The sequence below is a fragment of the Colius striatus genome, chromosome 2 (assembly GCF_028858725.1).
Source record: "Colius striatus isolate bColStr4 chromosome 2, bColStr4.1.hap1, whole genome shotgun sequence".
Taxonomy (NCBI): domain Eukaryota; kingdom Metazoa; phylum Chordata; class Aves; order Coliiformes; family Coliidae; genus Colius; species Colius striatus.
This window is the reverse complement of record NC_084760.1, coordinates 79112823-79128052: the sequence shown is the minus strand read 5'-3', so window position 1 is coordinate 79128052 and position 15230 is coordinate 79112823. Positions and strand designations below refer to the sequence as shown.

General features: G+C 35.6%; 1 protein-coding gene across 2 annotated transcripts in view; it reads right to left on the bottom strand.

Moving 5' to 3' along the window:
* The window catches only part of ZFAND3 (zinc finger AN1-type containing 3), a 138584-nt gene that overhangs the window by 106008 nt on the left and 17346 nt on the right, over positions 1-15230 (bottom strand). Inside the window, exons 2-3 of one of the 2 annotated variants that reach the window (XM_061991263.1) lie at positions 3682-3734; positions 1771-1811 (exon numbers count right to left, since the gene is read on the bottom strand). In XM_061991263.1, coding sequence (XP_061847247.1) covers positions 1771-1798 — 28 coding nt within the window. In that variant the 5' untranslated portion in view covers positions 1799-1811; positions 3682-3734. The remainder of the gene's footprint in view (positions 1-1770; positions 1812-3681; positions 3735-15230) is intronic. The other variant, XM_061991262.1, reaches the window with a different exon arrangement.

Here is a 15230-nt window from a genome sequence, read left to right as displayed (position 1 = left end):
TCATATCTTTGGAGAGCCCGGTATGGTGAAAAACATCTTTTAATAGCTTACTTGCCTAAAAATCTTGCTATCTGCAGTGGTTAAATTTACAGAAACAAGACATACATCTTATTTCAATACTGTGGCTGAAAATCCAGTATGAAAATACACTAAAAATATTTCAGTAATATCATACAAAGGGAAAAAAAAGCTTATGTTGGAATTATAACATTGAGTGGTTTTGAGCTACTACTCAAATAGAAGTGGTTATTTCAATGTTACTTGTTGAAAGAACCATAGTTAAAATCTAAAAAGAGTAAAATTGCCGTGTTCTACCATATTTGGTTTTGTTCCATGAAGCAGCAGCTTTTTGAGTTACTCAAACTCTTCAAAAAGCCTTATTTCATGAAAATAAACAGGCTGTAAGGAAAGCCTTGAAAATTTTAAAACACTATGCTTCCCTCCCTTCCTTCCCTCTTCTCCCCAACCCAATCACACATATATTTAGATATCAGCTTGTATTTCTGCAACAGAAAAAATGAACTTGATGAAAGGTAAGGGAACTTCAGGGGAATTATAGACTAGAAGCCAACAATTTTTCTTCTTCTTAAACAAATAACAAAAAAAACCCCAACAAAACAAAAATAAAGGAAAAAAAACCCTAGAAGCAAACGACATGCTGCACCAAAAGAGTAAAACAAAAACCAAAGTTGCCTTTGCTTAATGTCTGGTCTGCTGTCTATGAAGTTCTGGATACTCCGTTAAACGCAGAATATGAGAGGTGGGCCATTTTGTCGTCTCAGAATCGGAAAATCCACATTTGAGGTATGCAAATAGTAGGTGTTTATAGACCTAATATGAATGTAATAGTTCTACTATGTCAAATCAAAGATCTAGTAGCATGTTTCTGACTGTGGTCAGTAGGGAAAGAGCACAAGAAAGGATTTGTGTTTTATTCAGTATAACCTTTCCAGCAATCCACGTCTTTAGCAAGTGGCCAGAGAAATACATGCATCAATAAACTGAACAGCCTTCGACAATCTTTAACATTTAATGATTCTGAATCTAAAAATCTGCAAGTCAAAATGTACTTCCTGTAAAAAAACTCAGAAAAACTTTCAGATTTTTTTTTAAATTCTGACCTTTTAAATATCTTATCTGTTTCTCCAAGAGAAATTAAAAAACATGAACTATGATAGCACTTAAATCACAATTAAAAGTAAGTTGACACTACTAAATAATACCAAAAAAAAAAAAAATCAGAAAGGGAAAGCTTGCAGATGTTAAGAGAGAAAGGTCAATAGCAATTCCTACCATTTTACGCAGTAGTAATGACCTTACAACCAGAAACTAGTGTGTAACAATTATAACCATGAGCTACCCAAGATTTCATGTTCGAGGGCTCCAAGTTAAAAAGAAATGGAGCAAGAGGTGTTCTTTACCAACTTTTACTTCTTTATCCATGCCATATTTAAGAGGTTATTACAAAATAAATCCTACAATATTCAAAATTATAATTCAGACTTATGCATTTTAAATGATATATCATCTATAAAGGAGCTGTGCAGAACTCTGTAGTTCAAGGGGATTCCAGAATTCCACGAACTTCAAGGATAAGATATATTTGCACAAGAGGTTCTTGGTTAGCAAACAAAGGAAGGACTAAAGTGAGGAAAATCTGATTGCTTATATACACTGAAGGAAGAGAAACCCATGCAACAAATCCTAAAGGATATGCCAATAATGTGGTTTCAATGATCTAACAAAACACAAAACCTTTACTGCACTTACCAGCAAAGCATTTGGAACAGAGATTCATAGTCTTGCTGGACCTGGGGCAAAAATAAAAAAAAAAAAATAGAGCTAAAAGATTTATTATCATTCTAATCAATACAGGGAAGTATGGGGGGGAATGAAGCAGGATACAGGAAGGATAAGAACTTATAATGCCTAAGAATCAAAAATAAGTGGCTAGAAGTGACTGAACTAGGAACAGGGGGAAGAGACTTCATATGGCAATCTCTTTCCAATTTAAAGAGTTTCCAAAACATGACTTCCACACATTTACCTAACATATGAAAATAAGCTTACTTTACCATTCAATGTATATGTTACACACTCATTTGGATCTTTCTATTGCAATATAATAATATCGATAGACATGAGGAGCCAATACATTCCCCTTATCATTAGGCTGCCCTTGGCAACAACTCTGCACTCCTGACAAATCCTGAATATAGTACAGCAATAGAGAGATTAAAGTATTGCACTTATAAGGACACAGACAGATGCGCTCTTGGAAGTCTAGTTGGAATGACTTAAGAAGTTATTACCTCAAGCTGTTCATTACTACCCTCAGCCACATCCAGCAGTCATTTAAAATAACCTGGCTGACTTTGCACTGACATGGACTAGAATAGTTCATATGATCCATTAGTGTGGCTCAACTTTGAGGGCAGCAGCCTTCAGCTGAGAGAAAAACAGCTGGAGAACAACAGCAATATCTTAAGCCTCCCAGATATCTCCAAAGTGTTTGTGCAATTATGCCACAGTGTTTACTCATATAAAGAAAGACAGTAAGCTCACCAAAAAAAACCCCAAAAAACAGAACAAAAAAAAAAAGCAAAAAAATATAGATCTCTTTAGGGCTACCATGAAACTACTCAAACCAATTTACTAATGGACAAAGGGTTTCTCCCTGTTAACAAAAAGTTCTAACGTCACATCATCTCCTTTACAAAGTGAGTTGGAGAACATTCTCAAAAGCTCGTTGAAATGTCTTTAGTTTAGAGCAACCCATTTTCTGTGCACGCTGCCCAATATTTGATTTGTTCAGCATTCCTGAATCAGCTCCGCCATTATGTATAAGCATTAACACTGAATTAACACTGAGCAGGTTGGAAAGTACATACTGACAGGCATGGTTGTACCAAAACTACCCATGCTCCTAAGACCTTTTCACCTCCTCAGGGCAGCCTCTCACTGGAACATATTATTTAGCCAAATTAATTGCATCTTTTAAAATATGCATAAACAAAAACAATCGAGACGACTAAGATGGTTGTTTCCTATTTCCAGTCAGATATGGACAGAATTCTGAGACGAGATATGCATCTTACAACATATAAAGTATAAAAATCAAAACTGCCTATTAACTCCAGATAAAAATTTTTACTTTTTTTCAAAGTAATTGTATCATAAATTAACATACCTATCAGAATTACAGATTTTTTTTTCCCCCTCCCGCTGTTTGCAAATGGGTATTTTGAATACTTTTCCAGTAACAAAGTAAATCCAGACTTGGTCAATCATATCTTAGTATTAGTCACATCAAAACATTACAGATGCTTTTCAATTCATGCAAATTTTAAAGTTGGTTTATATCAGGCTCGAGAATTCTAGAAGAACACAGTTCACTGCAGATATAAGACATAAGCATTTGCCAGCTATAGCAAGAGCCACAGACACATGAAAGCTAGTTTCAAATACAAACAATATATGCACAGGAGAAAAGTTAATTCCCAGGAAAAGAAAAGCAGAACAGCATTTGTAGCCATACATCATCAAATTGGTATATACCCAAAGATTCAACATCTATGTTGACAGTTTGCACAGAATATCTACCTTCAAAAGAACTGCAATTAAAAAACAGCATGGTGAGTCAACACCTACAGCATTAGTGTGCTGCAGTTCAGTACTCACTGCTTATGGGTTAGACCTTCTGGAGCAGCTCAATATGCGAGGCAGGAGCTTCTCTGCAAAGCCATTAAACCCCAGGGGCAGCAAAGAAAAAGAAAGGCAGAGTTCAGATGGTTCATATTGATGACATCAGAATGGGCAATGACAAATGTTTTCAGTGGTATAATCAACCATCTTAGCTGTTAAATATCAATCCAAAGCCTCATATAATATTTACTTATCAGCACAATGGAAAAAACACACACATACAACATACAGCCATGTGAAAAAAGGCTGTCATTTACTCAAACACAAAAAACCACCAGATTTTCTGAAAGGACAGTGTTATTGGACAAGTGATCTCGAGAGCTAAGCAACTTCAGTTCACCATTACAGTTTCAAGAATCACCTTTTATCTGATCCTTCTATATGCTTTTACATGGCATCAAAGTCAGTCTGAGGCTGCTACATAAGATGAGAATCTAAACTTTGAGTGAGGTTTTTTCTGTCTTTACACAGTCACTTATTTCACTGTGGATCCACCGACATTACAATGGAACTAAGAAAACTGCATTTTTTATTAGAGACAGAGTAACAGTGTTGGTCAGCAATCAGCCCCTTTCTGAAAATGTAGTATTTAATTAGAGCAGAAGCTTTACAAAGAAAATGCATTAAGCAGTTTATGTACGTCAAACTTAGTAGGTAGTACCTGAGAGTCACATCAATATCTGTCAAGTAAAATATACGTTTGACAGCTCTCTGTTGTCCTGCAAATCCCTCCTTCCATCGCTAGGATTTCCTCTTTACGGCAGGCAAATGCTCTCTCACCAGAGTAAAAATTGAGAAAACCTGCATATTGCTGTTTCCTCTGTGAAGTAAATCTTGTTAACCACATTACTGTTTTACATTATTTTCTAGTGACTCCAGCATTCAGCAGAAGCTCATATTGCCAGGCAGGAACACTTACATATAAAGTTTCTTTGCTCCTGACAGCTTTTTCAAATATACCCGTAATACCTGTTATTTCTAGAGGTAACTTTACTTGAAACACTTAAAGCTCTAAAATACCTAACAGTCCTGGTCAAGATACAGTACTCTCTTTCCACTTCATAGGAAAGACATTGTAATAGCAGCTAAGTCTGCTTAGAGCAGGTGACTTCTACAGAAAGCAATATATTTCACATTTCCAGGATATATAGTAAAATAATGAGTGTAAAGGTGAATAAGGCATCGTGAAGCTAGAACTCAGACTGAGTCCTGGCAACAAGAACTGAATGTTTTAGACTGCAAGTCTTTAGGCTGACATCCAACATTTTTACACTCTTCTGTCACAGTTAGTTTGGGGAAATTCAACACACTTCTGAAACAGATAAAGTGATGAGGGTTTTTAACTGGACATATTAAGGTAATTCCCAGATTTCGCTTAGAAAAGTCATCTTCATGCTTTGATCCAGAATGACTACAGCATACAATTTATATGTACAATCTCTCTTAGAAAGCCAGTTTTATACTCATAATTTACAATCTCCACTTGTACATAATTTAAGCTGGTATTCAGAAAGACATTCATATTTACGGATAAATCAAGTTAAATAGAATGGTATTATCTTCAAGGCAGAATATAAAGTTAAACCTTATTTGAAGGTACTTCCATCTGTCAAAAAGAAACCCTTAACTAAAGGGTGACATCAAATTATTATGTAGATTGGAAATCACAAGGTGAAGCAAGCTTGGAAGGTCAAGTGGCAGAGCAAGTAAGAGGCAGACAATATGTCAAGCCAACTGAAAAAGCCCAGAGGCTACAGAATGACTGTGTGCAACAGTTCCACAGGGCTTAGTCTGAAATAAGCGTAGGTATTAAAAGTGCTTCCACTGCCAAGGCATAAAAACACTCCCTCAATGACACAGTCATGAGAAAGTAGTAGCAATCACACAGGAAGAAATTTACAGAAATGGGGAAATCCTCATAGTTTTAACATATTTATACCTCAAGCAATAAATAAATCACATGTGTGTTTTATTTTCACCCTTATATTTGAGGCTATTCAAACCATCATCCTTTACTTGTACTGTTGTGCCTACAAAATTTCCTAAGAAACTACTTGAGCCTTTAGCCAGATGCACACACAGACCACCACAAGGTCTTAACTGCAGTTACATCAAAATCTGCACCTCTGGTTAAAGATGCATAGTGCTAAGTGAGAGCCAGCAAGAAGCATTAAATATAAAAAATAACATACTTCGAATTCTATGTATTCATATGAAACTACTTAATAAAGAGATTGCTTCCCTGATTTCATTTTCATATGGTACTTCCAGTACATTCATGAAGGTGTAGCTTTATCCACTCTATTTAAAGCACTGAAAGTTATTTACCTAAATTTATTCCCTTTAGTAATAATTGTCCTTTGTCTTTCTTTTCATTTGGTAGTATACCATCGTGAGGTACCATCCAAAACAACACATGTTGTACTGTCTTCACTGAAGTTTGTTTTTCCATTCAAAGAGATAAAAAGAAGCATACAGAAATTTGTCTGGTCTCAGGATACTCAGTCTCCCTAATGAAAAAAATTTTCTGCAAAGAAACTTAAGATAGGCACAGCTAATAAATACTGAAGGTTTTGTAATAAAATCCTACATTTTCCAGAAGACTGTCAGGTACTTCCTAGCATCCCCATGCCATCTTTAAGAGGAAAGAAAAAAAATCAAACCAGAAACACTAAAAACTAATTCTAGCTTAACTCCACACAAGTTACAAAGGGCAATATAAAATGCTCGGTTTAATCTGTATTAGGATGTCTCCTACAGTTTTTAAAGTAATCATGAGCTAAATGTAGATGCTGCTCACCAACAGCAAGAATTGTGCAGTGGCATCAGAGTAAAAGGATTCTATTATGGGTGGGTGTATGATCTCAATGCTTGAAAAACACCACCACAATAGTGTTTTATTCTTGAAACTAATTTTTGTGCAGCACTCTTTTGAGGACAGAAGAATAAGGAGTTTGACAAAAAATTGCTTTCATATGTCATGCATGGTTTAAGCATTTAAAGAAATTTAAGCCACGGATACTAATTAAGTATGATTGTAAAATCAGAGATTCTGCATTTTTATTGGGAACAAGGTTTTCCAGCATGTCTCAATGATTCTTTATGATTCAGAAGTTCCTATGACTTGTAGTAGGCAAACATACCTGTTTCAGTGGCACTACAATTGCACTGGTGAATAAACACACCATGTTAAGTGCTACTTGGTCCTCTTCCAGTATAGCAACTAGAGTGGGATCGCAATGTCACTCCCGTACAAATAAATACATATCTGAATGATACCTGTCTAATATTGTCAGGGGCCTCATGCATGAGAAACACTAACATAATTTGAGTCACGTCATTACTTAGTTAAAACTACAAACAAGCCTCCTCCCTATACATTCAGCACATACTGTTCTATATATTTGGCAACTTAGAATAACTAGATGTATGTTAAATTGATGTATTTATGCTACTGTAGTTCATGGTCTGTCACCATTAACATTATAGAGCAATTTTCAAAGGTTTATAAATGCTGAAGAATTCATTCTGAGCTGAATCCTGGCACACAGCAAAGTGAAAACACAGCCCACATGTTTATTTTCATCCAATCACACTAGAAAGATTATTTATCATCAGAAGAAAATTGATCCAATTCTGTATTTCCCCTACACTTTTCATCATTTGCTTAGAGCATGTAACACTTCACCCTGTACAGGAAAGAGGTTAATTAAACCGTGTAAATAAGACCTTCAATCATCCCTTGAAAGTTCTGTATATCCTGTACACTAGCTTCTGAATAAAGCCATTTTACTTTTCTAAATCGAAAGCCACCTCAATGATTTCATATATGCTGCATATTTGATATTTATAGTTCATCCTTAATTTATGATCTTGCTAAGGGGATAAAGACAAGGTTTTTTGGACAATTTAAACATTCCTATTTCTAGACTGAGGCAGCTCTATTATTCTTCAAGAATGATGTATGCCAAATTATTTTCAAATAAAAGAGCAGAAGCAGAGTATGGCAAAGGCAGGTGAATCTGTAGAGAACTCGGCAACCAGAAACATTCACATACACTCGGAAACAGATTTTTAAGCAAACTTATTAAATATCCCACAAATGCAGTCAATGTCCTCTGTTCGTTAGCTGTTCTATACCCACATACACATAACAAGAATTCTAGTTCAATTAGAAAACTGTCATCGGTAAGATTCTTTTTAAATTATTACTACAGGGGTTTTCTGCTTGAAAAATATACGAGTATTCTGGTTTTGGATCTCTTATTTTCACCACAAACAATTTAAGCACTGCTTATCACTGCAAGACTTTGGTAAGCTGCTGAAAATCATGCTTCACTTAGTGAATCATACATTCTTAAGGACCTCATCATCCTGACCTCAATTTGAAATGAAATGGAGAGTAAACTTTATGCACAGCACAGTGCACTAGTGCAATGTCCTCCTGGCATCTTTCCAGGATGGAAAAAACATAGGTCGATGCATCCCAATGAAGTAGCTGTGTCTTGATTTATTATTTTCTTCAATGGTTTCACTAAAGCATTCTTTTAAAACTCTATGGCTGAAGCACTTTGTGTATTTTAAATATATAAAGACACTGAAGGCCAGAGAAAATCACAAATACTTAAGAGGGGAAAACAGGAAAAATACAGTGATAAAGTAGTTTCTTACTATTACAAAACATTCAGGCTCTGACACAGAAGCACAGATAGAGTTTCAATTTAAAGCCTTCTCCAACAATTCATACAATGAACTGCAAAAAAAATGCAATGCATTTAAACTAGGTAAGTCAGTGGAGTTCCTAGCTGAGTTTACAAAGTTGTGACCTTCAAGTCAAAGGTAAATTATTCATATTCCCAAGTGTACACATCTCTACACTTTAAAAAAATATAAAAATCTCAGTATCAGAAATTCCTCTGCAAAGTCTTCAAATTGTTTCACAAAGATGTGTAGTCTCCTATTTAAAAGACAGAAAAAAGGCTGAAATATTAACAGAGTGCAAGAGGACAGTAGGAAAAAATTTGAAAGTTCTGATGTACCTAATTTCCACCAATTCCTGAAGGATATTATTATTTACGTGCATTGTAGGTAATATCTAACATTGTGCTATGACAATACTATCGCTTTCTTCAGATTTGCAATGTGGAATCATATCAACTTTATCTTTTTCTTCAGATCAGACTCTCCAATGCGCTGTTGATAAGCAGCAGTCAAAAACCTATTCTATTTGTGTTATTCTCTCTATCACAGGGTCAGTAATAGATGCTAAACAGTAAAACACTCAAAAAAAATAAAGCAAGGAAAAAAAATCCCCTAAGCAGCTGGAAGAAACCTCAAGAAAGTATACATCATGTCTCCTGACTTAAAGGCATGGCTAATTATATATCAAACCTCCCAAAGAAACCTTGCTGAAACACTGCTTGAGCAACTACATTTATCTTAGAAAACAACTTTTAATTCTTGCACAATTTAAGACCAGCACATCTCTTCTCTGTGCAAAAGCATACAGAAGCATTATTTTTTTTAAAATCAGTTATTTTTCTGTAGAAAAAAAAAAAGATAACTTTAAAATGTCTGGCATTATGATAGCTTAGAATAGCTACAGCTTTTGAATGACAAAAAAGAAAAAAGTGCCTTGCAAAGTATTTCAACGACCCTGTTTGCTGTATGCATGTTAAATAACATTTAATTGGACAATTTATGTAAAACAGTTAAAAAATGTTGCTGCACTGTATTAACAAAACATCCTAACAAAGTCTGGTTTAAGTACTGTGCCATAAGTATTATCTCAAAAGCTATCAGAATGTTAAAATTTATAAGATAAACTCTTTTGTTGAAGAGATCTATTTTTAATGTCTAACAAAACATTAAACAAGCATAAATGAGTTCAAAATGCTGACCATTCCAAACATGGAGAGAGAAAACACTTGAAGGTGCACTATATGCAAAAGATGTGACAGAAGAGTCAGAACCTCAAGAGTTACTTTGACTGTTGATTTCTACAAATCAGTGCACAGGAAGACAGATTCAGAAATTAAGCATACAGAAAGAAAACAGTATCACCCGGGACAACACAAGAAAGCTTTGTTGTTCCAGGGCTGGTAAGGAGCTCTGTCCAGTTCAGTAATGAGGCTGTCCAGCTGCATACCTCACTTGCTTAGACTTCCTTATGCCACCCCCACAAGCAGCAATATAACAGAGTACTTTTGTGAATAAGTGACAATCTCACTTTTACAGTTCTTAGCACTCCTTATCAAACCCTTCTGGAACTGCATGCAACAGTAGAATTGTAGCATATCTTGAAAAGCAGTTGAAGAATTTTGACAAGGTGTCTCGCAATCCTATCTTATTACACTATTTATAAACACACATATGTCTAAAAGAAGCTGACATTTTTCCTACTCCCCATTTAAAAGAGGTTTCAGTGAAGTTTTCAAATGATTAGCTGGAGGTTCACTGCTGGAAATTCATTTTCCTCAATCCTAGCTAGCCTTGTACCCAATTGTACAGGCAGGAATCAACATACCTCTTGCTTCGGTCAGTGCTGCCTCTACATCTGACTACACAGTCATATTCAGTTCTCAGGTGGGAAATTGTAGTCACATCTCACAATAATGTTCTACAGAATAGGAGTACTTCAGCTATTCCTTCAGGAATTTTAAACAACTAGTATGAAGGATATGCCTACACTACGAGCAATCTGCCACTGAACTATTTAAACAAAACATTCTCAAAAGCAGATCCACTTTTACTGGCAGAAAACAATCTTGCCCTGCTGGTACAATAAAAAAAAACATTAAAAAAAAAAAAAAGAGAGAGAACGAAAACTAGAAAAAGAGATGTTAAAAGTCACTTTTAGAAATGAAGTAAACCATGTGCAACTCATCATAACCAGTGCAAAAATCACTGAAGTCCTTTCTGGCAGCCTCTGTTAGTTCCCAGAACTTGCTGGTTGAACAAGCAGGTTTGAACACTTTTCTTGGTCACCAGAAATTTTGGCCAACTTCCTAATAATTCTCAGGTAGAAATCTGTACCAGATTTTGCATCTGGTAAAGAACCGAGACTTCCAGCCTCAAAAACCACCCCAGAGCAATAAAACAGAGTGTCACTGCAGAAATGTTATAAAATAATATTTACTCTAACACTTCACACAAGGTCTGGTCCAGAACAACACTTAAGATGTTTAAAATTAAGATGTCTCATACACAACTTCTGGGTTTTCTACCAGAGTTCAGCATGATTCCAAGGAACGCAGCATTTGTAATCAGCATAATACTGCTTATAAACAATTCCTTCAAGATGTTTCTGCATTAAACATTAGACTTCTGAAATGTCTGAAAAAACCTAAATAAATCATGTAACACAACAACAAAGAGTTCAAGGAACAAACCAATACAAACATAAACATTTGCCAATTCTGCTTAAAAAAGCAAACAGGCTCTCAAAAAAAAAATCTAACCATTATTAGCAAGAGTTAGGCTGTTAATGACAAACAGAAGGTTTACACATAGAAGAGGTGGAAATATTTTTTTTCCCATAAATGTGCACCCAGGCACAAACACGAGTAAATAAATAGAAAAGAAGCAAAACACTAAGCATCATTAGTTCAGTGAAAGATGATATAAGTTATTACCTACAGCTCCATTTATATAGCTTATACAAAAGCAGCATCTTCTTTTTTAGAGAAGTGATCGGTTTAAGTTTCCTTTCTCAGGAGCTACCAAGTCACAGTGGATGCTGGCCATGAAAACTGCCTTCATCCCTCAAAATTGTTACTTGTTATGAATGATATATGTTCTATAAACCATCCCAAATCATCTTGTTAAAAGACAAATCCCAGAGGGGTGAGGGGGAGGAAATACATAGCTAAGTCAAGAAATCCAGGATGAAAGAGAAGTGCTTGAAAGACTGAGCAGCAGAGGGAACACTGCAAACCGTGTTTCAAACTCTTTACACAAGACAACATGCTTGCTGAGAAGAATCACTGACTCCCCTACCACTTGTGATCCATAAACTCGACATATTTCTCATGATACCTAAAGGATCTTTTCTTTAAGATTGTTTTGGGTTGGTTTTTTTGGTTGCCTCGTTTTGGGGGGAGGGGGGAAGTGGGGGGTGAGGGGGGCAGGGAATGGGTCAGGATAGGCCACACACAACCACTGACTGTTTTGTTGGGTTTTTTTTAAAGCCACGATGAAAACATTATGAATCCAAAGAATACTGTACTGTCTGAAAACCTCAGCCACCTCCTACATTTTCAACGTGATTTCGAAGGCCTGAGCTTGACCCAGCAGCATGCTAGTCAATTTCATTCTTTTTCAAGGAAAGGATGCTGTAAAGTTAATGACTGAATAATGTCGTAGAGTCCAGCAACTGGACTGCCAGTAAACATGCTTCTTCCCACAAACCCTATGACTCGTGCCCAGGAGGAACAGCTGCCTCAACTTTGCACTTTATTCAACCACATCATTTCAAAATTCTCCTTAATTTTATTTTTAAATAGAAAAAATACTTCAAATACATGTTCCTGGTTTAAAGAACCACACATTAATATATATTATCACTGTAATAAACATTCCAAATCACCTCAGCCATAGTGACCAGAATTTGTGATGTAAACCAGGAAACACTTTTAAAGTAATGAAATGCTCCACGAGGTGAACATCTTGCTTTTTAAGATCTGATCTACAAGATCAGATACAAGTAACAGTATTAAAGTTTTTTCAGGAAGAAAAGGCAACTTAAAACACTCCACCACAATTCCAGGATAAAAAAAGGTTACTTGTAAATGTAACAGATTTCAAACCTGCCCATCTTGGATCTAACAGGAAATACTAAGTCATCATCTTCAATCTTCTCATTAATTACCGTTAGCTCATAGGTCTAGCTACTTGTCTTTCTGTAACTGTAATAATACAATTTGGTTCAAATATAGAACTAAGGAGCAGTAAAGCTGCTTCAAAAAGAGGATGACAAGCACCCTATGCAGTCTTTCAGTGGCCAGTATTCTAGGTTTTGGCGTTTTCCTTTATCACATTAATCCAAGAAAACCTGATTCACTGAATAAAACTGGCATATTGGAAGTCTATGCTTATTAATTTCTTCCACAGAGAAAACTGAGACTCTTGAAAATAAACACTTGATAAAAAAAACCCAACTTCCTGTGATGGGAAAGTTGACTGTATGTATGTCTGCATATTTAACTTACTATGCAAATTTTTTTTAACAAAAATCAATAAAATTAAAAGTATTTTGAGTTGTAATATGTAAACATTGTTAGTAATGATCCAGATGCTTTTCCTTTTTTCTTTTATATAGGCAAATAAAATATTTTCCTTCTCTTGCACAGCTACATGTTCCATACCACAGTTACCACATTGAAGTCAACAGCATGAGTTTCTTCACAGGAACTGAAATGGAACAATCATGGTGGACAAGAAACAACTGAGACCAACAGTACTAGTGCCAAATTGGATCTAATAGACAAAAGTTTTCTCCTTGGGGGACTGCAGTGCCACTTTTAGGCTAGACTTTTCTGAGTTTATCTTATTTTTTCCACCTTTCATCTCTATCTCTTCAAAATATATATTAAGAAAAACTATTTCTCAAAATTCCAAATGGAAACAACAGCAACTAATTCCCAAATATTCAAGATTAGGTAAGTAATATATCTAGCTAACCCAATAAAACATTCTTATTTAAAATGTCCAAAGTGCTGATACTACTCACCACTGCAGAAGTTTCTATGCTGCTACATCCCTGACAAAGAATAAAACACTATACATAATTCCTTATGCCTTCAATCAATACTGCTCCAGATCTACTACAAACATATGCAAATCACATACCCATGGGCATACTTCCAGCTACCACCCATTAAACCAGGAAATCCCCAGAATTTGTTAATTTAGAGCCAGAGGCAAGCACATCAAACCCTCATGCTTATTTACTTGATTATCAGCTGAAAAGGCAGCCAGATCTACAACAATAATACTCTCTAATTAGAACTCAAATCTTCATTTTCTTAAGGGTGTTAGGGTGATTGTGAGCAAAAGAAATAATGTATATCCTGTGATATGTATGCAACTATAGTTAACAACTAAAATATACTTTAAAAATAATTCTTAAGCACTCTTAAAATCATATCATTTCCTGAGAGTAATTTCTGCTATAAGTTAGGTACAGGTTAAGCTGGAAGAGTTTAAGACACAACATCTGTGTCTCACAGCATTCTCCACTAATACAGGAGGTTATTTACTATTAAATATTCCACCTGTCCTCTCTTGAGTACATATTATGAAGAACTGGAAAAATACTCCAGTGTCTAATTAACCTCTCAGAGAAAGTAGCCTGGACTCCAAATCTCTATTTATCTCTTGGCTTAAAATGTCTAAAAAAATCAAATATAGTGTTTATTCAGTAAAAACTCTGATGACCCTGTACACCTTCAAATATTCCATAGGTATAACCATCGAATGGGTTGTACCCATGTCCCCTGACGAGACATCACAGAAAAGCACCCACATAGGACAGAAGCAAGTGTACTGCCTTTCTGCTGTTACAAAATTTGCACTCTGTGGGCCTCTGACAGTTTGCATGGAACATTTTTAACTCTCTGGGTACTCTTAACATCTGTGAAACATTTTATAACTCGAACTATCAGCACACAAGGGCTCCTGCTGTTATAAACACGGAATCAGCTGAACTACTAGAAACACTAATGAGAATTTACTGCATAAAGGAAATGTATTCCAGAAACAGGTTACCACACTTCAGTACCAATGAATGTCACAGCAGGACTTAGACCAAGTTGAGAAGATCATCCCTCAGCTCTACAAAATCCAAGTTAAACACAGTCTGCTTATATTTGTACTGCAAGACTGAAATGAATGCCATCTACTATATGATAATCCAGCCTGTAATGTCTGCACATAAATCTCTAGGGAACAAATATTACAAAAATTGGACTGTCTATGAGTAGTATATAGCAAGCAAATACACTTATTGATCTGATGGTCTTGTACCTTATTCATAGAAGGGGAAATGAAGACTAATACAGTAAGAGAAACAGGATAAATCTTATCCCTTATCACAGCACTCTGTATCACATATGCAAAATAACCCAGAAAATTTCCCAATAAATGAGTAATCTACCCAAGAATATATTTGTTTCCCTCCTTTTTAGACTACAGTACAAGAGTTATGGCCTATCTTTTCCTGTTTCTCTCTTCAGCATAAGAATTAGCTGAAGGATCAGAAAGGAGGAGAATGAACACATTGGGAGGTATTATCACCAAAAAAAACCAAATCCATGAAACCAAACATGAATATTTAATATTTCAATAAGAAAGGCATCCACAAAACGCCTGAGCAATGCTGAAGTGAACAATACCATATACTTAACTCACTTCCTGCTCCCTCAGTAAAGGTTCACAGAGCTTTCTGCTCCTTAGACTTCATTACATTCAACAGAAGCACAATAGTGATTTCACAGTCCCAACATTTCTACTGATTAAAAAATTTT